The sequence below is a fragment of the Cucumis sativus genome, chromosome 6 (genome assembly GCF_000004075.3).
Source record: "Cucumis sativus cultivar 9930 chromosome 6, Cucumber_9930_V3, whole genome shotgun sequence".
NCBI lineage: Eukaryota > Viridiplantae > Streptophyta > Magnoliopsida > Cucurbitales > Cucurbitaceae > Cucumis > Cucumis sativus.
This window is the reverse complement of record NC_026660.2, coordinates 26,827,780-26,853,886: the sequence shown is the minus strand read 5'-3', so window position 1 is coordinate 26,853,886 and position 26,107 is coordinate 26,827,780. Positions and strand designations below refer to the sequence as shown.

Here is a 26,107-nt window from a genome sequence, read left to right as displayed (position 1 = left end):
TAATCTTTCAAAATTTGCACCAGTTGCAAAAGTTGGTGGTAGGAAGTTCGTCGACAGAGTTATCAGAAATGACACCTAGTGGTCGACCAACAATGGTCACTAAGGGTGGTGTTTAGAGTTGGTCGATGGATTTTTTAAATTGAATTAAAAAAAATTAATTCATGGGCTTGAATAGTGTTTAGTTGTAGGAAGCCTTGGTGAATACGGTCAACGATCGTCAATTTTAAGATGATTAGTTGGTCATCGACATCATGACAATCAGTTGTTAAAGGTCAAGACTATTGATCATTTTAACCATCACTACGATCGTTTGTTAATAGGCATGACATCAATAATTAATGGTAACGATTGGTTGCTATCAATCAAGATGTTTACCCCACAACAGCAACGTCTAAAGTTATAGGTCACCTGCAATCAAGATGATTGGTCACCGACGATAAAGATGATCCATGGCGACGATCAAGATAATCCAAAGCCAATGGTTAAGACGATCGATTGTTGTGACCATTGATCAATCATCGTGAAGTTTGCTAACATTTGTTGCCAACGATCATTGATCAATGATAAGATCTTGAAGTATTTGAATATGGGTTTAACTCAAGTGTTTGGAATCTTAATCTCACAAATTTTATTCTAGTGTCCAAACATGGGTATGGGTTTGGGTTCAAATGCCAAAACCCCTGTTCCAAACTCACGCCCAAACACCTCGTGAATGATTTGGATATTTGATAAAATAATTAGAAAAATGCTGATTTGGTAATTATTAGGTAATTTTATTGGTCAATTAGTAGGTAACGATCAATTCATTAATTAAGACCAAAACATCGGCCCCTCCTTATCGAAGTTAGGTAAGATGATTAATTAAATCGATAAACTCTTTGTTTAAACAATAATAAGAATAATAAACAACCAACATGTGTTTATACTTTATACAATACAAGTAGGCATAGAATGGGACTGCGGGGCACTCATTTAAATACCTTAAAACCTACCACACCTAAAACCAACTTTAATGTCCTATTACTTCCAAAAACACATGTTTAATCTCATATAAAAATACAATTAATTTTTAATAATCCGTTAGTCAATAATAACCTTTTATTTGTTTTGTTAAAAATAAAATCAAAGAATTTTAGACCATTTAGTCTTTGCAAATAGGTTCATTTCAACTTCAATGGAAACATTTGTTTTTTAAATTGTACCATATTTCATTTTTCTATATCTTAGGAGTTCATTTTTACAAATATAACGTAGAAGAAAATTAAAAGAAAACTGACTCAACTGTAATTTTTTAAACTTTTTTTTTGTCCAATTTTAGGTGAAAAATAGGACAAATTGTTAAAACTTGTGAATTTATCAAAAATGTTCTTACGATTTTGATAAGATTGTATATTTGAACCTAAGTTTCGGTTTATATTTTATTCTGACTTTTTTTTTAAAAAAAAAGTTTTATATTTTATTGCGACTCTTATTTAAAGTTTAATCATATTATTTTATTTTAAATATATATATATATATAAATTAGGGGAATTTTGTATAATTTAGCTTTAAAAGTACGTAAAGGAATAAAACTATATATTTAAACAAAGTTTAGCACACAAATGTCATCATATTATTGGGCCAAGTTTCTTTGTGGGTAATTTTTCATTAAATAAAGAAAACAAGCAAACTAATATATGCAAAAAAACCTATATATATATAAAACATGTCCTAGTTGTGCATTAACAAATTTATAATAAATTGTAACTATTGATTTAAAGTAATGAAACTTCGTTTTAATCAATATAAATATTAAGTTGATTTAGGTGATTTAATTATCGAGTAGGATTTTGAAAGTGTGGCATGTATTTCAACTTTCAACTAAAGTTGTGGTTAACATTCTTCAATCACCATCATCATTCTTTCGAAAATTGGCTACACCATTATAATAACGTGTATTTGATAATGTATTAGTACATTATATTTTAGTAACTCAAAATAAACATTGTAATAATAGTACTAGTGGTTGACATTTTTGTATTTTTTAGGACGAAAATTATATTGTTGAAATAGGCAAAGTTAACTGAAAAATAGAGGTTGAAATCTTAACGATATCGTTTTCTTTCCATCTCAACCTTTTAAAAATATATATATATAGTAAAAGTTATGCAAGTTTATGATTTTATTTTAGAAATGATCTATGATTTATTTTAAACACACTTTAGTATCCTTCCAGACTAACAAATTTTATATTAAACTAAAACTTAATTTTAAAAGGATTATCAACCGTCTATTATTTATGGACTTTCAATTTTGTTTTTAATGGATACACACTTGTGTGTATCTATTTATCTATATAACTAGAGACCTATTAATCTTTGACTCTTCATCTTATTGAGAGTAATAAGTATGGATTGTTGTATTTGACTATCTCTGAACTTGATATTAATTAGTTGTCTTGTCCACAAATTTAAGTTAGTTTGCATCTAATTCATGTAAACCTTACCACAATAACCAATATTTTAATCATGGTGATTTTACTAATTTCAATTGTGACGTCTTGTCTAGATACACACCTTCAATAATTGGATTTTGTGTGTTTATTGGCAATTTCTTGGTGTTGATGAACACCTAATAAACAGACCATTCTCTTGTTTTTTATTTTTATCATCAACTTAAACTTAATATAGGGTGTTAACGTTGATATTGTTTATGAACTTGTTTGGTTATCTACTTTGCTATCTGATTTACAAGTCTTACCATCAAGATATATATTGGATTTGTAATCCATATCGCCTCTAATCCAACATTTTGTGATCAACATTAAGCTCGTTTGTCATTTTGTTTGAAACAAACTTTCATATGATCTTTTTAAGCTCTTGTTCATTCAAACTCATCACAAACTTGTCAATGAGTTTCTGATTATTTTTTTTATCATCCATAAATTTTTTTGTAATAATTTGTTTACTCTTTTGACTTATGGACGTTTTAAATTTAAAACATTTAAAATTTTAAAGATACAATATTATAAAACGGTTAGAAATAACAAAATATAATAAAATTCATCAAATTATGTGTAGTCCATTCGAAACAATTCACCTTTTATTATTATTATTTTGAAATTTGATTATCTTTACATAGTTATATCAAACTTTTACCTAATTTTACATCAAATTTAAATTAACAATTTGGATCATATAGTATTTGATAAAAATAAACAAATTGAAAAAAAAACATTAAAGATTTGAAAAAATGACTATGCAGTCTCCATAGAAAGGCACGAAGGAATCTTAATAGGTTTGGAATCTTAAAATTTTTTTAAACAAAATTAAGTGATAATGTAATCGAAGACGAATTGAAAAAATCGTTTGAAGCAACATAGAAAAGACGAAAACTGAAGCACCATGCTTCCAACTTCCAACTATTTTTTAATAGAGAGATGAGATCACGTGCCCCACGTTACAAAATAGAAGAAAGGGAAGGAGAGACACGTGCCTTTGCCTTTGCCTCTGCCTCTGCCTCTGCCTCATAGGCTCATATTTCCTTCAAAAATATCTCCCCTAAAAACCAAACCAAACGACGCAGTTTTCACATGATCCATCAACCCCCTTCAACTTTCAAAAGCTTACAAATTCCACAAACTATCCCAAAATTATCGTTTGTTTTTTCTTCTCTTTTTTGTTTTTATAAAAGCAAAGAAAAGCACAATCCTTTCTATTCCTTCAAATTTATTAGATTCCTTAATAAATTTTAACACAAGTTTATTAGCTAGATTAATTACTACTAATAGAAGAAGCATATAACCATAAAATAATGGTTTATAGATTTTACTACTTAAAATCTAATTAATTAATCTATGTTTCATGATAAAAAAAAAAACCAATTTGAATAAAAAGCAAACACACACGTGAGATTAAGAATATAAAAGAATGGAATAAAAAGCATATACCTAATTCATTCACATTGGTATATAGAAATATAAGATGGGAGAATTGAGGTTGGGATATAGGTATGACTTTTTAAGTCCAAATTTTCCTATTAATGACGTTTAATTTTACTTTTATCTTCTTCTTCATGTATATACAATAGTGTAGGCGTAGATGAAGAAAACGCAGTGAAAGGAGAGGATGGCGAGGAGAGCAGCTTAGGTTAGCCGCCATTTTCTCTTATTTATTTTATTCTTCTAAAAAATGTAATATAAAAAAAGTATTTAGGCTCACCTACTCCCCGCATTTTGTAATATTTAGAATGGGGAGATTTTAATTTGAATTTGAATATGAAGACTTTTCCTTTGAAAAGTCCCTGGAAATGGGTTGGAAGGAAAGAGGGAGTTGTTGGGGTTTGGATTTGGAAGGGCTTCCCATTTTTATTAGTCAAATTTGATGACCACCATCTCCCAATCCATCTTTTTTTTTTAAAAAAATAATAATAATTTAATTTTGTTGTTGTTTTTTTTTTTTAATTTTATTTAATTAATGCCGCCTTGCCTTTGCTTTTCGTTTGGTAGCCCTTTGAAAATTGCCTCTCATCTCCACTTCCTCCTCTCATCCTACCTACCATCTTCAACATTTCGCACTTACCATCCCCTTCCTCCTTTATAAACTCCTTCTCTTCCATTCTCTTCCCATCTCACACGCTCTCTCACCTCAACCCTTGTTTCAGATTGGTTAATCCACTCCATTACAGATCTAAAAACCCTTCTTTTTTTCTTTTTCTTTTTTTCTTTTTAACATTACAATGGCTCTTTCCAATGCCGCCGCTCTCTCTTCTTCTAAATTGATCTTTAATCCCCTTCCTGACACTAAATCTCAACGACCCATTTCCTTTTCTGTTCCATCCGATACCCATCTCAGGCTTCGCCAACGGATCTCTGCTGTCCACGCTGCAGAGCCGGCTAATGACAAGGTGGCTGTTGAGGCCCCACGGAAGAAGCCCTTCGCTGCGCCTACTACTAATGAGAAATGGAGTTTGGAGAGCTGGAAATCGAAGAAGGCTTTGCAGCTTCCTGAGTACCCCGATCAGTCTGCTCTTCACTCTGTTCTTAAAACTATTGAGTCGTTTCCTCCCATTGTGTTTGCTGGTGAGGCTAGGAGTTTGGAGGAGAGGCTTGGTGAGGCTGCTTTGGGGAATGCTTTCCTTTTGCAGGGTGGGGATTGTGCTGAGAGTTTCAAGGAGTTTAGTGCTAATAATATTAGGGATACATTCAGGATTCTTCTTCAGATGGGTGTTGTCCTTATGTTTGGTGGACAAATGCCTGTCATCAAGGTACAATCCATTTCCACTCTTTCATTTCAGATTCTTTTGTTTTCTGTGGACTTCTTGTTGTCTAATCATGGTGTTTCTTTGCTCTCTAACTTAATATTGATTTAGGTGGGAAGAATGGCCGGTCAGTTTGCAAAGCCCAGATCAGATCCTCTTGAGGTGAAGGATGGAGTAAGTCTGCCAAGTTACAAGGGTGACAACATCAATGGCGATGATTTTACTGAGAAGTCAAGGATTCCAGACCCTGAGAGGATGATTAGAGCTTACACTCAATCTGCTGCAACGCTTAACCTTCTTAGGTCCTTCGCCACTGGAGGATATGCTGCAATGCAGAGGGTCACCCAATGGAATCTTGATTTTGCTGAAAACAGTGAACAGGGTGATAGGTAAGCCAAGTTCTTCTGTACAGCTTTTCATTGTGTCTTGTATTAAGAAGCAGTATGAGTTGTCTTTAATTGAAGCGAATTTAGTAGCTTTAATTATGTATGTACTATGATCTTATTGGAATCAGCCTATTGTAGTAGCTGTACTACTTGCAAGCTTATTTAAGTTCTTAGATAATAAAGAGAAACTGTGTAGACCTTGCTTAGTCCTCGGTTCTGAAGCTTATAATCATCAATGTTTAAACTGTATTGTAAAATTGCTCAACAGGTACCATGAACTTGCTCGCCGTGTCGATGAGACCCTTGGATTCATGTCTGCTGCAGGACTTACTGTCGACCATCCTATTATGACAACAACTGAGTTCTGGACCTCTCACGAGTGTTTATTATTGCCTTATGAACAATCACTTACCAGACTGGACTCAACATCTGGCCTTTACTACGATTGCTCAGCTCATATGCTTTGGGTTGGGGAACGAACCCGACAACTCGATGGTGCTCACGTAGAGTTCCTTAGAGGGGTTGCTAACCCTCTGGGAATTAAGGTAGCTTCTTAAAGCATATTTTACTTCCGTTTGATAATCTTATGTTTATTGATAAATTAAATGTTATGCATAACAAACAATGATTAATATGGTTTTGGCAATGCAGGTGAGCAACAAAATGGATCCAAATGAGTTGGTTAAACTTATTGAAATCCTCAACCCTGCTAACAAACCAGGAAGGATAACAATCATTGTAAGAATGGGTGCCGAGAACCAGAGAGTAAAGCTTCCCCATTTGATTAGAGCCGTACGAAAGGCAGGGCAAATTGTGACATGGGTCTGTGATCCAATGCATGGAAACACCATTAAGGCACCTTGTGGTCTTAAAACACGTCCATTTGATGCAATTCTGGTAAATCTCTCTTCTATTCCTATAATTTCCTGATTGCTAAAAGTGAGATGATTGAACATATAGAGATTGTGATAGTTACTTCTAAAGCCTATTCTTAACACCAAACGTTAGAAGAAATGAGAAAACAGTGGTAATAGTGGTCTTTTATGGGAAATCAGAGGGGACCAGAAGTGTGCAATTATAAGTTGATATAAGATTGTTAATATATCATTTTTTTCAAATGCTGAGAAGTTAGTGTATGACAATGTCGGACATTTAGTCTTTAAACTGACGGTAGTTTCATTATAGAGACGTAGAGTCTAAATATGCAGCCATCCTACCTAACCTGCAATATCCCTTTTGCACCGCAATTCCCCTGTTGTCCTGATTTTGACATTCTGATCGTCGTCTTCTAAACCAAGTGTCCAATCGTTTTTCTTATAGGCCGAAGTCCGAGCATTCTTTGATGTGCATGAACAAGAAGGTAGCCATGCTGGAGGAATTCATTTGGAAATGACTGGACAAAATGTTACAGAATGCATTGGAGGATCCAGGACCGTAACATTCGACGACTTATCTTCAAGATACCACACACACTGCGACCCAAGGCTGAACGCTTCTCAGTCTCTTGAGCTTGCTTTCATTATCGCAGAGAGGCTAAGGAAGAAGAGGATTGGAAAGCAATCCCCACTTTCCCAAGGCTTCTTTTAAACAGACGGAGAAATTTCTGATTACCATTTTGTGTTCACTTGTGAATGAGTTGGTAGTTGCCAGAAACTCAATATTCAGTAACCACATTCCATCAATATATAAATGGTAGGAGGTAAGGTTGAGGATCATATTTTTAGTTTTGAAGGATTGGAGTATTTTTCTGTGGGTAATAAGTGAACTCCAACCAAGGAGCTGGAGAGGTCACAAGTTTTAGAACATGCATTTGACTAGTTTGTCTTTTGAGTTTTCATTCATTTATGTACTCTTGAAATTTAATTTCTCCAATTGTGGAGCAGGAATTTAGATTTTGAAGAGTTTCAATGTAAACAAATTCTAATTAATAATTAAAATGAAACTTTGATATTTCTTACTTGCATAATCTTCTATATACGCTTTCATGTCTTGAGAGGAACTCAATTCCAAACCATTGTTACCCATAGTATATCTTGAGTCAATTCATTTAAATTTACAAAGTTGGAAAAACAGCATATTCGTAGGATATTGGATTAAAGAGACAGTTTAAAAACTTCATTCCTTTTTTTTAAATATCTATCAGTCTATTTAAAATATTTATAGATATAACTAATAGAGGACTAGAGAGGTTTAATGTCTTAGATAGAATTTTTGCCTATTTATTTTGCATATTATATTTATGAATCATAAGTTGTTTGATGAAGAATTTATTAATGACAGAGCACACCTTACCTTTGTTTGCAAAATTTAGTTTTCTATAAATGAAAAATGCAGTGAGTGCATCTCTCAGTCGTTGAAAGATCTTTAGTTGTCGAATTGTCTGATATTTGTTTTTCAATCATTCACTTGCCTTATATATCTTCCAATCATTTCTTTTTCCATTTTAGTATATTCGCATATTCATCAAGCATACAATTTATTTGCCATATGATCATTTTGAACTATGTGTAGACTTCCTTCAATTTTTTTTCTAAAAATAAAAAAATAAAACAATCAGCATGTTTCAATTTATTTGAAATTTTCTAGGTTCTCTTGTTCTAAATCAAGCCTCATTGTAATTAAATATTTTCAATATTTTTTTTACCTAAAACAAGCCTGATATGCATCGTTTTATTCATTCCATTATTGACATGATATGCATATGTATAGTTATTAGTTGTGAAATGGTGAATTATTGTTCGTGAGTTACTTTTTAATTGAAGATATGCATACGTTTAATATAAAATAGTATTCTCCTTGTCATCCAAGATGGAGGAAGTTAGACATTAGCTAGAGTTTTAACGGTTGAAGTAGGTTATGTCCCATTGATAGATATTATTTTCATAGATATTGAATTTTTAAGATGAGTATAAAGTAGAGAACAAGTTGGTTGATATGGGTGGAAAAAATAATAATTTACGAGTAAATTATCACTTTGTTATATTCATTTTTGTCCTCTTCATCCAATTCCACTGCAATCTCACCTTACATAAACTCCTTTTTATATTTTCTTTTAGTTTTGACTTGTAGAAGAAAAGAAAAAGTTCTTTCAATTCATACTAGAGTGTTCACTGTCTAATAATTAAGGGTTAGTTGCATATAACATTTTAGTAAAATATTCCGGAAGAAAAAAAAATCACACAGATTTTAGTAAAAACTCAAAAGTAAATGGTAAAAATCCTAGAAACTGAACTCAAATTCATTGTAAATATAACATTTTGAAGCTTTTACCAAAACGAAAAATTATCTCTTTTTTAAACCTAATTTTCTGTGGAAACTGTACTCCCTCATTAAAAAAATATTTCCATAATCTAAACATAAATTAAAACTTGAATTACCAAAACTAAGGATGAAAACCGTAATTTAACCAAAAATTAGTACGGAACATTAAAGACAGGTTTGATAACACCTGTTTTCAAAAATTAATTTTTTAAAAAATAGATTTTTTGGTTGAGACACTTTTAACTAAATTAAAATATTAAACCTTCTACCAATGTATATTATTAATAAAAACTTTAAAAATTCCAAATATTTTCTTGAATTTTCGTATGTTCCAAATATTTTCTTAAATTTTCTATTTTTGACTATTACCCTTTTTTTTCTTTTTGTAACTGTTCATTTTTTTAAAAAAAAAACAAGAAGCTTGTTTTTAATAGAAAAATAAAAAAGCTTTTAAAAAAATTCATTTTGTTCTTAAAAAGCATAAAACAAAAATCAGTTAAAAAACCATTTTGTTTTTCAAAAACAGAAAAAAACAAAAGCAAAAATTAAAATAGTTACCCAACATAGCCTAAATGTCTGATTGAAAGTTCTCGTCCCCTGAGTAAAGCCAGTACTTGAGAGGATAATAGAGGCAGAAATATGCAAGCATACCATCAATCTCTCCCAGAAACCTCCTAAACAATCGAACATGCTAAATAGGTTCCTGATGAACTATTACCATATCTCATACATTAGATCATTTGATGTAATTGCAACAAAAAGGCTGAAGATAATCAAATCCATAGTTCTATTGGATCTAAACCACAGTAAAATCATACATATAGTTTCACAACGTAATTGAATTATGGGCAAGGCCCTTCCTAGTAGTATGGCATGTATCGCATGGGCCTTCGGAAACGGGGTGTTTTCCTGCAGCAGGATGTGGGGAAAACAATTTGAGTATCAATCTCTAGTAGATGTAAATCTATACATATGTGTGCGTGGTGCAAGAAACTTACCCATATCCTCCATATGGTGAGTAAAAATAAGGGGGCACGTAAGGCCTCCTGGATCGATATCCCATGTAAGGATTGTAACGTTGAGGAAAATACTGCTTCATCCCAGGAACATTTGTACGCTTTTGTTGAACCTGAGATGAACAGAATGATATTAAAACCATTTATAATTGGTTACAAGAACTCAAACAACATGCACAGATAACGGCGCCAATAATAACATGTGGAATTAGTATGCCAATGTCCAATACTTGATAGAATCGAAACATAAACTTAAATCATCTTTCTCCAAGGAGCTACCTTCAATTGTCTTCCATGCAACTCTGTCTCGTTTAAAAGAAGTGCCTCCTGAATAGCTTCGGCTTCAACAAACTCCACATAAGCAAAGCCCTTGGGATGACCAAATTTATCCGTGAGAATAGTAACCCTGTTGACAGTACCACAAGATTGGAAATGCTGCTGTACTTCTTCAGGTGTACACGCATAATCAACCTGCAAGTTCAATTCCATCTTAAATGTTATTTAATCAAACACAAACTACATCATAAGCAAAGCATGGAAACGATAACAGTATAATACCAAAGAGGACCAACTCAAAAAGTAGGCATATTTTAGTGCACTCAAAATTAATAAACAGCTCAAACACGTTGATTGATTCTTCTTTAACCTGATGGATCATGTTATCCTTTATCTTAAAAGTTAAAAACTAGAAAAGAAGATGAACCAATCTTCCTGCATAACTGCTCCTAGAGCAACAGAAAAGTTACGGAATTGGTGTAGGATATTTACTCCAACATCAGTAACCAAAGGTCATGTTCAAACATTAATATATATATATATATATATATTTCCGTATGCATCATGACTCATGCCAACCACAGAAGGGTCTTGTAAAAGCATCTACTTAGTTGCAGACACGTCAATGATAAAAGCAATCCCGACTCTATTATTTAGCCACTTCAAAAGGAGGCAACTAAGACAAACTTAAGCAATCAACATTGCCTGGGACTTGTTTGTCATCCATAAATGTGTATGAGAGTTAATTTTAGTGTATGTCTAGTAGCACCTCCCCTCAAGCACTGTCCAGTGTCCACTTTTAGAAATACATAGTTCATTTGCACCAAGCATATCTCTTTCGGATAGGATAAACTTCATGAGCAATTCTCACTCCCATCTCCATCATTCATAAAACTATCCTAACTACTACTAAAAACTCTCCACCACCTCAAGTTGTGATTTAATTGACATTAAGTCAAGGAAATCATTCATTGGTAACTGCCAGACGTCCTAAACCACATGGAGGACTACTGCCAAGTGCCATAAATGAATACTCAATATCTCTTCTTCGTAGAGGCAGATTTGAAGCATAGACAGAAGCCAGAAACTCTTATAGTACAAGGCACTCAGAAGGTAAAGCCTCGCAAAATAAAATTAAAAGGAAGGGGGAAAATAAATTGTACTAAAGCTATCCAAGGAACTGATCTACTGAGGATAGATAGTTGCCAGTGACAAATTTCAGCACGCAATACCTGTGAGGGATATAATAGAACCAAGATATCGATATCAAAACCACAAGAAAAGCAAAATTATGTACCCCCACAAGGACAGTTAAATAGCCCTCATTTATGAAGCAAAAGTTACCATTACCATCATTCCCAGCAGCAACAATGCTCTGCAAGTAACAATGCTCTGCAACTAACAATGCATGCAAATGATTTGTCTCCATTGATGTGATCATGCCCTCATGTATTGAAGTTGAAGCTTCTTTAGTTCACATTTCCATCCATCCTTACCTAAGTTCACAATGATATATACTTTTTTTGGATCAAATGAACTAAATCCACCAATTTCATTTTCCCAATCTTCACATTCCTTTTCCTCTTCCTTTTTTCGGTCACTCAGTTTCCCCCTATCAATTACAAAGGTTCCTTTTCCATCTTATACTCTTTTTTTTTTATATATTTCTTTTTCTCTTTCTTTTTCTTTTTCTTTTTTCTCTTTTTTGTAAAGAAGAGAAACTTCTTTTCTTTTATTTTGATCTTTTTTCCTTCAATTTGTTTCAAACACACATAAATTTTCTTTCTTTTACTGCTTGAATACAATCTTAATGACACAATAAGTAATTTTCCTAATAGAATTATATTGCAATCATCCCAGAGCAAATACTGAGAACTTCGGGTAAAATGAATGACCCTGCGATCATAGCGAGACAAATAAGTTAAACATCTACTCTGACATGGTGAAGAAGCACATCCACAACATAACAAAGGAATTAAAAAAAAAAGACAAACCTAGGGCAAGAATTGTAGAAAAATGGATACATCGATACTTAACCCTTTAAGTTAAAACTAAAGGTAGCAAGAATCCCAGTAGCGCACACAACGCAGGGATCAAAATAATATATCTAAAAACTCTCGCTTCCAAGACTTCAAGTAATACATGATTGCAATATCTCTAACTTAAGCTCGTGGAACCCCCAATACCATAAGAAAGGAAAAGGAACCCAAAACCATTTTATCAAACCCTAATTAGATTTGACTGGACATAGATTAAAGGTGTAAGTTTAAGACAGTAATTGCTTTGCAGGAACAAATGACATCTACGTAAACCTAATCTTCGCCTAGGATATGCTCATCTACAGAAATTAACAAGAAAACAACTTAGCAAGTAGTGTAAACTGATTAGTCAGGTTGCAAAAGAAATATTATCAAGATCAACATGGTTATGAAATAGCATTTGACCAACTACACGAAGAATAGCGTGCTTATATCAAGACCATAGTTCTCATCTCACGTTGCCAACAAATACAGATCGCGAATCTGCCTCTTCTTTGCTTTCTTGACTTACAGCCGAACCAGCAGGATCTGTATGAGATACTATAATCAGGCAGATGGAAGACGCTACAGTAGCTTCATATGAACTTCAAAATTAATATAGTCAAAGGTAATTCGAGATGGAAGTAAACCTTGAACAGCGCCCATTTCCTTTTCTACCTTGGCTTGCATTTCGCGAAGAGCAGCTGCTTCCTCCTCCATCTCCTTCAATCTCTTCTTCATCTCGTCCAGCTCCTGCAACATCCACAGAACACAACAAATTCAAACACCAAACAGATGAAGCTTTCATCACACAACTGTATTGATAATGGATCTCCACAGTTGTGAAATAGAGGACAGAGGGAACCTTGATGGCGTCGTCATCAGTGGCAGACATGTCAATGTCACCCTCCTCGACCGGGATCTCTCCGCCGTAAACCTCGTGTTCCTCTTCCTCCATTTCCGTTCTTCCTAATTGTGTCCGAACAGGCTTCCGCAATACGATCGATATATAGGGTAATCTATAGAGCCCAACCGTGGACCATTTTATAATGAACAATAAATCAGCTATAAAGACTCGTTTCAAAGGACTGCTAGTTAAGGTCCCAAGCGTGAGTCAACCCAAGTCCATGAGAGCTCAGCCCAAAGACTTGGATCTTTGGTTCATTCACCTCTATGTTACAGTTCTTTAATCCCAATGAATTGCCTTAGGGTTTGTGTTACATTGTCAATATTTAAGTTTAGAATTTGGCATTGTAAGATGAAACTGCTTATATTTGTGCACTCTCTCCCCCCCATCTTTACAGAAGTGAGTTAGCATTCCTTAATAAATTAAAGCATTACATTTTGCTACCGACAGAAATCAAATTTTCTACAACTAAAAAACTGGTTGAGTGTACAACTTGTTTGTAACCCCTTAGTTTACCTATAGACATTTTGTGTATTCAATACAACTCTTTGAGGTTCAAGCATGTTCACTTCTGTTGAGTCTGCACCACAACAAAAGTGAATTGAGTGAAACAAATGCTTCTTTTCTTCCGAGCTTGAACTATCCATTACCGATAGTAGCCTAATAGATTGTCTACCTCAAACTCTATGCATTTCATTTATAACAACTTTATTTTAGCGTGTTCTAACTCAACATAAAATTTACTTTCAATTCAATCTATCATGTCATTATTTAACGAACTTTATTTATGTATGAATTTAATTGAAAATCTATCGTTTTTCAACTTATTTGAATTTCAACAACTTCTTTTTGTTAATTTACATCATTCATACTAGACTCATTTTAATATTTATTTTAACTATTTAAAAAATCTCATGCTTTCAAAATATTATCGATCAACTTCTAAAATTCAACATTTTTCTTGTGCTATTGTTCTCTTGATTCTACATATATAAGCATGTCATAACATTTATACACATGTCAAATCTTTACTAAGAAAACCCACCAATTGAAAAGTAAGTCCTACCAACTCAATCAAAAATAACATTCAAAGTGGATGGAAATCAATCCTACTTAACATATTCATGATCCAATTATTATGCACACAAGTTTAAAAAGTTGCATCTATTCTAGCTTTAGAATATACCTATTACAAGTGACATAAACCTAAAATTTTATACACCATTAAATTCATGCATTTTTTTTAAGAAAGTTAAATTATGGACTATTAAATTTATACTAGATTTGCTTAAGTGACTATGGATATGTCAATTCCTACATAGTGTAGCAATGGAATATAATTGACATTTGACAAATAATGAACAAGATTAAATTGAATGAAAGTTTCATAAGATTTAACCTTCTTAAATCACTTACGGGTGGATGAGTGATGGTAAATTTAACTCTATTATCTTACACTCTCTCACTTGTGGATTCAAAATCTATGAAAAAACAAACAAGTGAAAATGAACATTAATTACGAAGAAAAATATTGTTAATTTCATTCAAATTTTGCTAGGAAAACAAGAGTTTCAATGTCTTGAAACAAAAATACTTAAAGTGCATATTGGTCATCATCTATATTCATGAATTACTCCACCAAATTATCCAATCATAAGTTCACGTGTAAATTTTGTTTATTTGTTTTTATTCTTTTAAGAACCTTTAAATATTTGAACGTGGGTGATGGAAAGATAAAAGAAATGAACTTTTTCGGCAGGGAAGAGACAACAAAACCAAGATTGTTAAGAGTAACACAATGAAGGCATTTTCCAAACAATCTCATCCGAAACATTTTTGACACTAAAAACAGAGGTGATTTAGAGCTTCAATAACAGCTTGAACTTCCAACTTCACCCATAGAATTTAGAATTTATGAAGAGGTTGAACTAAACGATGACGAAAAAAGATTTAGTATAAAATTGTATGATATAATAATATGTATTTTGTGTGTGTGTGTGTGAAAGTGTAATGAATCATAAGAGAGTAAGTGGTGAAATAGAGAAGAAAGATGGAAGATAAAAATGAGCGAAACATAGGCAGCACCGACTGCGGTATTACTATTTATGATTACAACAACAAAAGCTCTTCTTTTTATTTCCTTCTATTTTTTATACTTCGAAGCTAAAATCAAGTGCATTACGAAACTCACACTACTCATATCCCTCCTCCAATGCAATGAACCCACGTCTTCAGCATCCCACGTGGCAATCCATCACACCGCTGCCTCAGTTCCTCAACCATCCATTCGACGGCGCACAGTAGTTTGGAGTTTGGAGTTCTTGCAAAACCCGAAATGGGAGATTACTTACAATTATTGTAATGTAGATGATTGTCTTAGCTTTCACATAAACATTGCTTCCTGTTACTGGAGATCTGCTGTACTTCAATCGGTGGGGATTTTTACTTTCTCTCTTTTTTCTTTTTTTTAAAACAAGGGATTACTGAGATCTGCCACTCTCTTTCTTCTTGTTGGATCCATTTCAAGCTTCTTCTTTTTCTTCCTCTTCCTCTTCTTCAGTGTTTTTGGAGAAGGGTTTGGTGAGCTTAGAGTTGGAATAATGGCGAGCGGTGGTGGGTATGGGGATGCTAATCAGAAGATTGATTATGTGTTCAAAGTGGTGTTGATCGGAGATTCTGCGGTGGGTAAATCTCAGATTCTTGCCCGGTTTGCTAGAAACGAGTTTAGCTTGGATTCGAAGGCTACAATCGGGGTTGAGTTTCAGACTAGGACACTCGTTATTCAGCATAAGAGTGTTAAAGCTCAGATCTGGGATACTGCGGGCCAGGAGAGGTACTTTTTTTCTTCTTCATTTTGCTTTCTTGTTAGGGTTTTTTGGTGGATCTTTAATGGGTTGGATTTTGGGGCAGAGTTTTGGATTATGGATGCCTTTTTGTACTATTGAATTTTATTTGTCTACTAGTAGTTGGGATAAAAAAGGGAAGATTATTCTCTCTTTATTTGATCAGAAAGATGTTATGGCTTTTCCATTTGTTTGCATGGAATCAGCTTACCATTTTGGTGAAATGTTTATGATTCTGAACTGTGTGTCTGTATTCTAATGGGAATGTGATGATGTCCAAGTGCTACCTCGTGAGAATGTGCTTGGGGAGCATCTTTCATGTAGTTTTCAGAAACAACAGCTTTGTTGATATCTTGTTGTTGGAAGGTTATTGTGTGGAGGATCTGCTTTTTTTCATACTCTTATTCGATATTCAGTCTTGAGATTCTTCCTTTAGGTTGTCTTGAAGCTTAACTATGTTGGATTTGATCCCTTGCGATCTGATCCTTAGTATGAAAATTCGAAGTTTAAGTTAAATGATTATAATGTACAGCTAAATAATTTTTCGAAGTTCTATAAGTTCTTTTGTTCTGGGGCTGCTTCTTTTATTCTGATATTATAAAATTAGCTGAGAATATGCCATTGAAGGCCGTAGGAAAGCTACATATCTTAACAAATGGAGTATTTGAACAGATACAGAGCAGTTACAAGTGCATATTACAGAGGGGCTCTTGGGGCAATGCTTGTTTATGATATCACGAAACGCCAGACCTTCGATCACATACCTCGGTGGCTCGAGGAGTTGCGGAGCCATGCTGACAAGAACATCGTTATTATCTTAATAGGAAACAAAAGTGATCTCGAAGACCAGCGTGCAGTCCCCACTGAGGATGCCAAGGAATTCGCTGAGAAAGAAGGTTTGTTTTTCTTGGAGACCTCAGCACTGGAATCGACCAATGTGGAGAATGCCTTCATGACTGTCCTAACTGAGATCTTCAGCATCATGAACAGAAAGAACTTAGCTGCTGGTGAAAATCAAGGCAACGGCAACTCTGCATCCCTCGCTGGTGGTAAGAAGATCATTATCCCTGGACCGGCGCAAGAAATCCCGGCTAAGAGCAAGATGTGCTGTTCAACATGATTTGTCTGGAAAGTAGGGTGAAGTGGGGCGATCTAGGTTGGTGCATTCCTTGATTATAGCAATTTTTTTTGACTGGTGTGATGTTTTTCTGAGATCATTTGTATATTTTATTGTATGCTTCAGTCTGCCAGAGCTAGCAGCTGAAGTTTTATATATACTTGGAAGGACGACAAATGAGGTTGTCATTTACCTTTTTTTAAAAAATAGAAGCTGTTTTTATTTATGAAAACTTTCATCAGGTTCTTATAAAGGCTGGTTGGCATATCATATTTTCAATATAAATCTTAGAGTGCTTGGAAGTGGGAACATTTCATTGGCCAATGACTCTGTCCCTCGTTCTATCTTCTTATATATTTGATTAAATAGTTTTCTTGTTTTTTTATCAAAAAGAATTTTTAATGGAACCGTGGGATTACAAACTTAATAATGATGATGGTGGTGGAACTGTCAACTGTGTTCATTTAATAAAGGAGGAAATTTCTATGAAGTTGCAATATTTTTGGATTAAAGATCTTGTATTAGTACTTATTGTACAAAAATAAATAAGAACCATGAAATGAGTTTCGTCTTCAATTTCGATTTTCATGTTTATTTTATTTTGTTTGTTTTTTCAGTGACCTCATTTCTCAAGGATAATTTTTTGACAAAATTTGACTTGGGGTTTATACATTAAAAAGGGAAAAAGGAGAAGTTTCCAATTACATTGGTTGGTCAGGTATTTGATTTTCAAAAGAATATGATTTCTAACTAAATTATTGATAAAAAAAAAATAATTATGGTGACAGGGTTAAAACAAAGGAGTTGATAAATCAAAATAGCACGAAAATGAGAGCATAGTTCAACATCATAAAACTTGTATTATTAATTTTTAAATAAGATTAAACTGTTTTGGTTTATAGGATGATATAGGCAATTATTATGTGTTTTCAAATTCATTCTCCAAATAAATCTTTATATAATTATCCGCAAAATATAATAATAAAAAGAAATCAAAACAGAATTTAAAGGTTAATTTTGTTTTATATGTCTTATGAGCAATTAACAACATTTGATAGTGTAGTAATTAACTATATCCTCTATCTTATTTCAATATAAAAGTTGAAATTTCCTACCCAAAATTTGTGTCAAGAAAAATGGTTTTGTTTTTCCGTCTATTTCTTTTCCTTACTAAGAAAAAAGTAAATCGAAATGGTACATTTTATATAATTAAGTTTCCAAAATACCCCTCTGAAAAGATATTTTAACTTTATTTGGTATATTTTATAAATGATAAAAATATACAAAAGTGACATTTTGCTAGATAAATTGATTTATTTTTGTTAAAACTAATACTTCAAAAATTTATTTCATAAAAAAAATAAGCCTCGAAACAAAAATCCAACTTGGAAAAGGAAAGTCAGTACTTCAATTCAAAGTAATTAGAGAATCTTTCAAAATTCGGCCTTTCTTCCGTCCATTCGAAATCATTCTTAATATTATTTCATTCCATTTGAGAATATGATTGGGGATAAAACGATTCCATTTCGTAACAGAATTGGGCAAATGATGTAAAGCCTGAGGGTCAGTAATATATCCTTTAAAAATTGTATAGAGAGCCTGAGAAAAAATATTACACAAAATTTGTTTTGAAAATATCCTCCTTCCAACACAAATCCTCCTAAGAGATCACATCAACCTGCTGCCACTATATAAATATTGGTACACTAGAAGCAATAGTAAGGCTTAAGTTCGCTAAATTATACAATTGAACTGAAGTTGCTAAACTAATCCCACTTATTACTATCATCTCCCATAACTTTCATTCAAGTATTAGATTAAGCTTCAACGTCAGAAGAAGCCGTGCCTTCCTTACAAATCATTTTCAAGTCGATTCGAAAGCCTTTCAAGCAGTTCTTGGCAATCGATTGCTGTCACCATAACACTCAGACTGGCCCTCCCTTTCCAGCAACCAATGGCTATAGTGGACGAGTCAACTTTGATATCGTCCGAAGAGGTGTTAGTTCCTGTAAAGAGAAAGCTGTTCTTAGCAAAGACTGAGATGTGTTAACGTAAGGATAGTCTGATAGCATGAACACTACACACCTGTACCCAAAACTACCACACAGCAACCTAGCATTAGATTTGATGCCTTCTCACCAAACGCAGAATCAACAAAATCTGCATATTTAACACTTTTATATTGTAATAGATGCTTGAAATCCACGGGAGAAATGGTTAGGATTTGCTTGGTGATGTACGGGAGTATCACAGGCAATCCTTCTGATGATATACGGAATAAACATGGCGCAGAGCTACCTTCTCTTGATGATTGCCTCTCCTATTCATCGAAATTACATGAGATATGGAAGTTCATTCAATTATTTAAAATAATAGTAGTAGAGAAAATAATCTATAATTTTGGCACTTAACGGCCCATCCTAGAGAAGCACAGGCACAACGTAATCAGATGAATTCAAGCAAGTAACAACAGAAATATTTATTAAAGATCTTATTTTGAAAATTGATTGGCTGTTGGTGTGTGCTATCAGTTTGAAAACAGTAACGATCTCAAAATATAATGGAAAATAAGCAAGTAATACTTACAAACATCTTCAGACCAATAGATGTTATCTTAAGCTGCTGCCCAACTGAAAAATTCAACTCAAGGACATCCTTAACAGACTTGGATATGTAATAGATTCTTTTCACATGGTTAGTGTCACTATTTCGAGTCACGAGGTGGCCAACCAATGGGAAAGACTCATCAATACCGTAAAATGTCTTTACGCTATCAATAACGGTTTCATCATTGAACAGTACAACAGGGTCAACACCCTTCCACTTCCCCTGAATCTGTAACTTTCTCTTCGCAGAGCTTTTTGTAGGATCCACTTCACCATCATCAGGCTGCTTAGACTCCTCTGAGTAAATTTTTATAGCAGCAACTTCCAAATTATTTTCATCCACCTCATTATCAACTAACTTGGCCTCCGAATCGCCTGCATTAGTGTCCAAACCATCTGCATCTTTATTATCATGAACTGGAAGTTCGCAAGCTGGTTTGTCTGCAGAACTGGGTTCCCCTTGATTATTTGAAATAATCCCAGCTTCTGAGGAGCTTTCATCCATCCCAACTGCTGCATCAACTTCCACACTCTCACCATCCGCAATAGTCTGTGGAAGCTTGCAACGAGACCGATCATTTGAAGACTTTGAAGTTTGTTTTTCGAAAGTAGCTGAAGCAACAACACCGGGAGAAAGAGGGAGGACACAAACAAGAAAAATGTAAGTTTACTTGGAAAAAGTATTTTGCAAATTGTAAAAAAATAACAGAGACAAGATTTTCCTACTATTTAACAATATTAAACAATGTATAGTAAATTAACATTTTCCAACAGGCTCAGGGAGGTACTTTTAAACTGGCCACAAGGGACCTCAACCAAATGTTGGATAGGTCAACATACCTGGCAAAGGGGCAATTTTGCGTAATACTGCAATAAAGAAGGCTCCACTATTTTGATCATGAGGCACTATCCTCATGCAACGCTCGATAGGAAATTCACAAACCTCATCAAATCCATCTACAGGATCCATTATTGGCTCAGATACATCAACAGAACTGCCAATGGAACCGTCCAGATGATTTACCCCCAATTCTGAGTTGTCATTATTGTCTGCTTGGTTCTTACGGCCTCTACCAGAAGGAAACATGCTTGGAATTGCCACACTCTGGCGACCTTCAATAATTTCTTTGTAGGATGCTAACCATACACCTCTATCACGCACCTACACAAGCAAAAGAACAAATATAAATCAAAGAGCAAAAAATGGGAAATGATTACTTGGAAGTTTTATTTATAAAGTTGGAATATTCACTATCATGAGTTCAACAGGAAATGAGATTTTCCACACTGTGAAGAAATAGAATTTACTACATCTTTAGCAACACTTACTGTTGTTTTTTTTTTTTTTTTGGTATTTTTTTTTTTTTTTTGGTGATACGAAAAAAACTTGAAACTCAAGGTAGAAGTCCAACAAAAAATAACCTAAGGCATGAAGGGACAAGAGTCCCAAGCCAATGCCTAAAGCAGGGGTCAGTCGAGATTCAAGACATCCCAACCCTACCAGAAACACATGTTTGATTATATTTCAGAAAATGGACATTTTGAAGCATGATTCAACCTTCTCTGATAATCCCAGGTTAAAAAATAGCTTTTGTTTGTTATACTTTCTCACTTTGAACGAGAGTTCAAAACAAATTTAAGAATAATTATGAACTTTCTTGGTACAACTTGATTTTGATGTGCTATGTAATAAACAAATATATTCTACAAAATTCATTATAAAGAAAGGCTCAAGAGCATTTTAATCGACAAACATGCAAAATAGTTTTTAAAACAAATTCTTTAAAAAAAATGCCCAAAGAGCAAAAATTGACAGATTAAAAGTCAGTTAACGAAAAATGTAAACTGGGAAAGATGAAAAACTACATCATATGTTCAAAACTATCCTGAGATTCAATCGAAAGAGATGCCAAAATAATATGGACTCACCCTCCATTTCTTGAGACCGGGACGACGAACAAGTTGTGGAAGTTCATTTGAGACATCAATGAGTTCAAGAGAGCCTCCAGATCTCCGCAGAAGCTGCAAGATGGATTGGTGAAAGAAGGCAAAACTTTTAAGGAGCTGTTATATGTTCATGTTACGCCACAAAGAGCAAGCAGCATAAAGAGTACAAATTAATTTTTTTGAAGAATAAGCTACGCTTATAAATAAACAAAATTTAATATAAAACTAAAAAGTAGTTCGACAAATATTGTAAATATAGGAAGTTTTCTTATTGCTCTCAACCTAACACTAGTGTACCACCAAGAGGAGTAGGGTCAATGTTGATGTTTCATGTCGTACAGTGACTGATATTAATAATTGTTCAAGTCCAAATTGTCAGAATTATATGTTAATTCAAGGGCACCTATACAATCATCTGCCATATCACATGTATAACCTATATATTTTGCCAATTAAAATACTATACCGTGTTAAAAAATCATTCAAAAGCTTTCTAATAAGGTTTTGTCTGAGTCGTCAATATATCTACGAGGTTGTTCTTTAATGTATGTGTTCTACCATCCTTGGTTTAATGTTAAGGGATGTGTCCTTTGGCACTAACTTTGTTTGCCATTCTGTGGGGAATGTGGGACAAAAGTTGTAGGAAGTTTTATATAAGATTGGGAGGACTTGAGAGGAGACGAGTTTTGATCTTATGCCATATTAGAAAATTTCCAACCATCCTTGAGGCTATCCCTCGGATTGAGCCCTTTCTTGCATAGTTAGTTTAATTCTAAGTATGTTTTTCCTCCTTCCTTTCTCTACGCCCTTAAGTCCAAAATGCATATATTTTACCTCCGCAACAACGGCCTCATTTTCAACAGGATTCATTGAGCAGGTTGAGTAAACCATTCTTCCACCAACTTTAAGTAAAGAGGCACCTGCAAGAATTGATCAAAACATTTTGAATTTCCAAGAACTTGAAGCAAAGTAATAAATAAAGAGGTGGCCTAGTGGAAACAATGAAGAATCCACGGCAGCTATATCAGTATGATGGATTTCCCAATTCGTAGTTGGTTCAGTACCTCGCATGCCTATCTGCACTTGTAAGCCATGCAAACCATTACCCATCCCAGAATTCCTGCAAGTAATAGAAAAAACAAGATCTATCAACAATCTAGAAATACCGATGATACCACATGATGAGAAATCACAGGCAAGAAATTGCTAAAGGCTACCATTTCCTCCATATATCCGGAGCCTTGCGAAGAGTACCATCTCCACTACAGGGAACATCACATAGAACACGATCAAAGGTAAGTTGAGTGTTATGAGGTTTTACTTCACTCCCTGATGCAGAAGCATTGAACAAATTGGTATGTGCTCGACATCCAGGAAAATGTTGTGCTTCGTGATTCGTAACAATGAGGTTGGCAGTGCACATTCTTTTAGTTTGGTGGATGAGAAGATTACATCTTTGGACATCTAAATCATTTGCCACTACCTAATCAAGATGGTTATCGAAACAATTTTACATAAAGATCAGGCAAAAAAGTAGCATAATACAAATTCAAAGGACAAGCAACCAAACAAATGAGAAAAGTTGCGAGCATCCTACTACCTAGTAGACAGAAAAAGAGAAAAAACTCCTATATGGAAACTTATGGAGAAAAGTCAAAAATAAAAGAGGGCACAAACCAATCCGTCAGGTAGAGATCCAGGCTTGCTGGACTGGTGTATGATCTCAAGTAATTGAAATGTTTTGGAGCCTGGAGCAGCACACACTGTGCAAAAAGCAGAAACAGTTAAAGATAATATGCATGAATGATATGAAGTTGAGATAATACAATAAAGAAAGAAAGAAATAAAATGGCCATTTAAATCAGCACAAACTGCTTACTGTCGAGTACATAGTGATTTGGATGTACATCAAGAAAAAGAGGAGGTACCTGTGACATAAAAGCCCCATTTAAGTAGTTAAGAATGCATGCAACATTTAAATAACAAATAATGTTACAATAATATTCTCCACTGATATAAAAAGTAATCCGTAGGTGTCTCTTATAGATGTGTTGATGTCTTGCATACCATGCTAACAGCCTCCTGCCTTGTAATGTTCCCAATTTCATTTTCTAGCTTCAAGAACTCATGAAACCTGTAAAGCTGAAGCAGTCAAATACATGTAGCAATTGGCAACACAAAAGCATATGCAGGTGTGGTCTAAATTGATCCATGGTTACACAGAAAATATTGGTATATTTGTACATTTGGGAGCCATCCAAAAGTGCAGCTAAAATCAATGGTCTTTGCAACATGCAAAAAAAGATGTCCTAAGCCATTCAGAAACACATTAAGTCATTTCACTTCCATCTCAACAACCAAGGATTAGAAGGAAGCAGGAGATTTATTTCATAGCCCATAAGGATACTTTCCAAAACTATCCATACAAAGAAAATGTCCTAAGCTCTTAGGGTTTCAAAATCAATTCAAACATAGAGCCATATTCAAAGAAAATACTTGATAAAACCACCATCAGTTGACTTGATGGTTAAAAGCTCTGTGTTTACACACACACATACACTAAAATACAAAGTCAGGTTCAAATAGAACAAATGTTTCAACCACCATAACTTGGTCCAATGGTTAAAAGGCTAAAGAGATTATATAATGATACCACCAAAATGTGGTTGACAGTTTTTTATCATCCAACTACATCAATAATATATCTAGTGATTCTTAGAGGGAATGATGAATTTTTAATCCACGCTGAATGGTTATTGTAAGGCAGCCACATGGTTTTACCATTTCTGAATCATTTGTCCTTAGAACACACAACTCTATTGTTCACTGAATCCCTTGTTAACATATTTCAATTGTCAAATCACTAACCAAATGTCCCCTTTAGATAGTTGAAAATTAATGCCTTTGTTACATTAGTCTAATTTACATTACTAATCAGAAAATAATGATGATGATGACCAAAAAATCCAACTATCTACCTTTCAAGTGCTCAAGTATACAGAAAAATCAGTTCTTTCTATTCACTTAGGGTCCAATTTAGAAAAATGACGAACGTGAAAATATACTATTACCTCTCAAGAGCTTGGTTCTTCCGCAATTGCATTCTTGAAAAATTTGAATGCCACGCAAGATTGTCAGGGTACCAAGGTAACGGTCTAATAGCCACAGCTTCATCACCTTCAGTGACCTGAACAGGACAGAGAAGGAAAAGAAACGACCATGGATCAATAGTACATTTTTCATCAAATTCTTATTGAGAAGCAAAAATATTCACATTGCCTACCTCGGCTTGAAGAGATTTCATGAAGTCATTTTGTAACTGGGCACGTATTTCTTCACAGAACTGTCCACTGTAAAATGCAAATGTTAGTATGTTACTAATAACAACAACAAAAAGTACGATAGCCTGGAGACTGCGAGTGAGTTATTAATAATGGAAATGAGGGGAGAAGAAAAATAAGCTCTTATATGCTACCTAGAATTGATCCTAAAAGCGGCAGGCAATGGCTTCCGAAGAACCTCAATAAACGTATCCCATTCTTCCGCAGTAACAATAAATTGCTCCTACAATTTCCCAAAACCACAAACAGAAAGCTTAAACAAACGTCCGATTTAGTATAGACCGAAAGTAAACAAAGCTCAGCATCGAACTCATAAAACACTACTTTCTTGACAAAGAGAACTTACAAAAGAACTAAAAAAAAATAGTTCAACAAACACAAACCTTGTAATACTCATTGAACGCGGGACTTTGAGATTCGAAAGGCTCCCAGGGCTTGCCATTCCCATTACCATTACCATCCTTGTCATTGTCATTGGCAGAGTTAGGATCGGGCCTTGGACGCTTCCAAACGTTCTCTCTGTTGTCGCGAAAATGCTTTCTTTGAGTACGAGCTCTGCCGCCCCTACCCTTACCACCCATGTTCGATGAACTCTGGATGTAGCTGTAAGCCTACACGTTCACGAACAAGAAACCGGCGGGGAGGGTGATATTTGGGGTTTTGGTCCCCGTTCCGATGATTTCTACCCACTAAGCACCGTTAGTTTTTCCCTTGTAGAGGGTTTTGGATCCGTAACTGTCCGATTGAGGGCTTAACGTAAGTGGGCCTTTGGGCCGCTCGTTCTTCTGAGTATCATATCATACTCAGAAGAAGCGGAATGGATGTCTGTTCTAACTATTATGATCATACATGGGAGTAGAAGAAACCACGGATTGTGACAAAAAGTTATACGGCCAACAACTGTTGGCCCGATCTGATACAATGTGATACTAAGGGCATATTTAGCCCAAAAAATATTAGCTTGGGGGGAGTATTTTTAACTCCTGATTAACATTTGACATTAAATCTATTAGGACATATTCATTTTATAACTTATTAAATCCTCACAGCATAGATCTCACTGCTTCGAAATTTTTCAAATTGAACCACCCTAATTAAATAAGTCCATCACACCTCCAACCCTCCCTAAATGTTTCTAAATGCATTTAGAC

At 34.3% G+C, this 26,107-nt stretch overlaps 4 protein-coding genes across 6 annotated transcripts; 2 read left to right on the top strand and 2 right to left on the bottom strand.

Annotated features, from left to right (window-relative positions):
- The first annotated feature begins 4,501 nt into the window (after positions 1 to 4,501).
- On the top strand, positions 4,502 to 7,520 carry LOC101207177 (phospho-2-dehydro-3-deoxyheptonate aldolase 2, chloroplastic). Its single transcript, XM_004143411.3, has 5 exons — positions 4,502 to 5,244; positions 5,350 to 5,627; positions 5,893 to 6,169; positions 6,276 to 6,521; positions 6,945 to 7,520. The coding sequence occupies exons 1-5, from the start codon at positions 4,717 to 4,719 to the stop codon at positions 7,209 to 7,211; spliced, it is 1,596 nt and encodes a 531-aa protein (XP_004143459.1). The 5' UTR covers positions 4,502 to 4,716; the 3' UTR covers positions 7,212 to 7,520.
- Positions 7,521 to 9,511: 1,991 nt separating this feature from the next.
- LOC101206937 (polyadenylate-binding protein 3) lies at positions 9,512 to 13,369 on the bottom strand. Of its 2 annotated transcripts, XM_011659664.2 has the most exons (7): positions 13,061 to 13,333; positions 12,846 to 12,948; positions 12,674 to 12,744; positions 11,528 to 12,073; positions 10,181 to 10,372; positions 9,884 to 10,014; positions 9,512 to 9,794 (listed from the first exon to the last, which is right to left on the bottom strand). In XM_011659664.2, the coding sequence occupies exons 4-7, from the start codon at positions 11,531 to 11,533 to the stop codon at positions 9,746 to 9,748; spliced, it is 378 nt and encodes a 125-aa protein (XP_011657966.1). In that variant the 5' UTR covers positions 11,534 to 12,073; positions 12,674 to 12,744; positions 12,846 to 12,948; positions 13,061 to 13,333; the 3' UTR covers positions 9,512 to 9,745. The 2 variants fall into 2 exon arrangements, with proteins under 2 accessions (XP_011657966.1, XP_004143458.1); XM_004143410.3 differs by lacking the exon at positions 11,528 to 12,073 and having other exon boundaries at positions 13,061 to 13,369.
- A 1,926-nt stretch (positions 13,370 to 15,295) lies between these two features.
- Positions 15,296 to 17,373, top strand: LOC101206695 (ras-related protein Rab11A). 2 transcript variants are annotated; one of them, XM_004143409.3, is made up of 3 exons: positions 15,296 to 15,534; positions 15,663 to 15,935; positions 16,618 to 17,373. In XM_004143409.3, exons 2-3 carry the CDS (start codon positions 15,703 to 15,705, stop codon positions 17,063 to 17,065), a joined length of 681 nt encoding a protein of 226 aa, XP_004143457.1. In that variant the 5' UTR covers positions 15,296 to 15,534; positions 15,663 to 15,702; the 3' UTR covers positions 17,066 to 17,373. The 2 variants fall into 2 exon arrangements, with proteins under 2 accessions (XP_004143457.1, XP_011657965.1); XM_011659663.2 differs by having other exon boundaries at positions 15,297 to 15,935.
- Positions 17,374 to 18,608: 1,235 nt separating this feature from the next.
- On the bottom strand, positions 18,609 to 25,661 carry LOC101206452 (RNA cytosine C(5)-methyltransferase NSUN2). The gene is made up of 15 exons (XM_011659662.2): positions 25,340 to 25,661; positions 25,091 to 25,179; positions 24,899 to 24,965; positions 24,687 to 24,802; positions 23,683 to 23,749; positions 23,495 to 23,543; positions 23,293 to 23,378; positions 22,833 to 23,098; positions 22,680 to 22,735; positions 22,450 to 22,535; positions 21,598 to 21,690; positions 20,509 to 20,830; positions 19,649 to 20,280; positions 19,148 to 19,382; positions 18,609 to 19,068 (listed from the first exon to the last, which is right to left on the bottom strand). Exons 1-15 carry the CDS (start codon positions 25,535 to 25,537, stop codon positions 18,914 to 18,916), a joined length of 2,517 nt encoding a protein of 838 aa, XP_011657964.1. The 5' UTR covers positions 25,538 to 25,661; the 3' UTR covers positions 18,609 to 18,913.
- Positions 25,662 to 26,107: the final 446 nt, after the last annotated feature.

Bases quoted from the DNA above. Each gene is read 5' to 3' on its own strand.
- LOC101206695 (XM_004143409.3), top strand. From the start codon at position 15,703: ATGGCGAGCGGTGGTGGGTATGGGGATGCTAATCAGAAGATTGATTAT. The intron at 15,936-16,617 runs GTACTTTTTTTC...GTATTTGAACAG, and splicing joins GATACTGCGGGCCAGGAGAG to ATACAGAGCAGTTACAAGTG.
- LOC101207177 (XM_004143411.3), top strand. From the start codon at position 4,717: ATGGCTCTTTCCAATGCCGCCGCTCTCTCTTCTTCTAAATTGATCTTT. The intron at 5,245-5,349 runs GTACAATCCATT...ATATTGATTTAG, and splicing joins GACAAATGCCTGTCATCAAG to GTGGGAAGAATGGCCGGTCA. The intron at 6,170-6,275 runs GTAGCTTCTTAA...TTGGCAATGCAG, and splicing joins CTAACCCTCTGGGAATTAAG to GTGAGCAACAAAATGGATCC.
- LOC101206937 (XM_004143410.3), bottom strand. From the start codon at position 13,153: ATGGAGGAAGAGGAACACGAGGTTTACGGCGGAGAGATCCCGGTCGAG. The intron at 12,745-12,845 runs GTTTACTTCCAT...TATCTCATACAG, and splicing joins GGAAATGGGCGCTGTTCAAG to ATCCTGCTGGTTCGGCTGTA. The intron at 10,373-12,673 runs GTGAGATGAGAA...TTGAACTTGCAG, and splicing joins GATCTGTATTTGTTGGCAAC to GTTGATTATGCGTGTACACC.
- LOC101206452 (XM_011659662.2), bottom strand. From the start codon at position 25,537: ATGGGTGGTAAGGGTAGGGGCGGCAGAGCTCGTACTCAAAGAAAGCAT. The intron at 25,180-25,339 runs GTTTGTGTTTGT...GGGAAATTGTAG, and splicing joins CGTTCAATGAGTATTACAAG to GAGCAATTTATTGTTACTGC. The intron at 23,750-24,686 runs GTAATAGTATAT...TCAGCTTTACAG, and splicing joins AAGAACCAAGCTCTTGAGAG to GTTTCATGAGTTCTTGAAGC.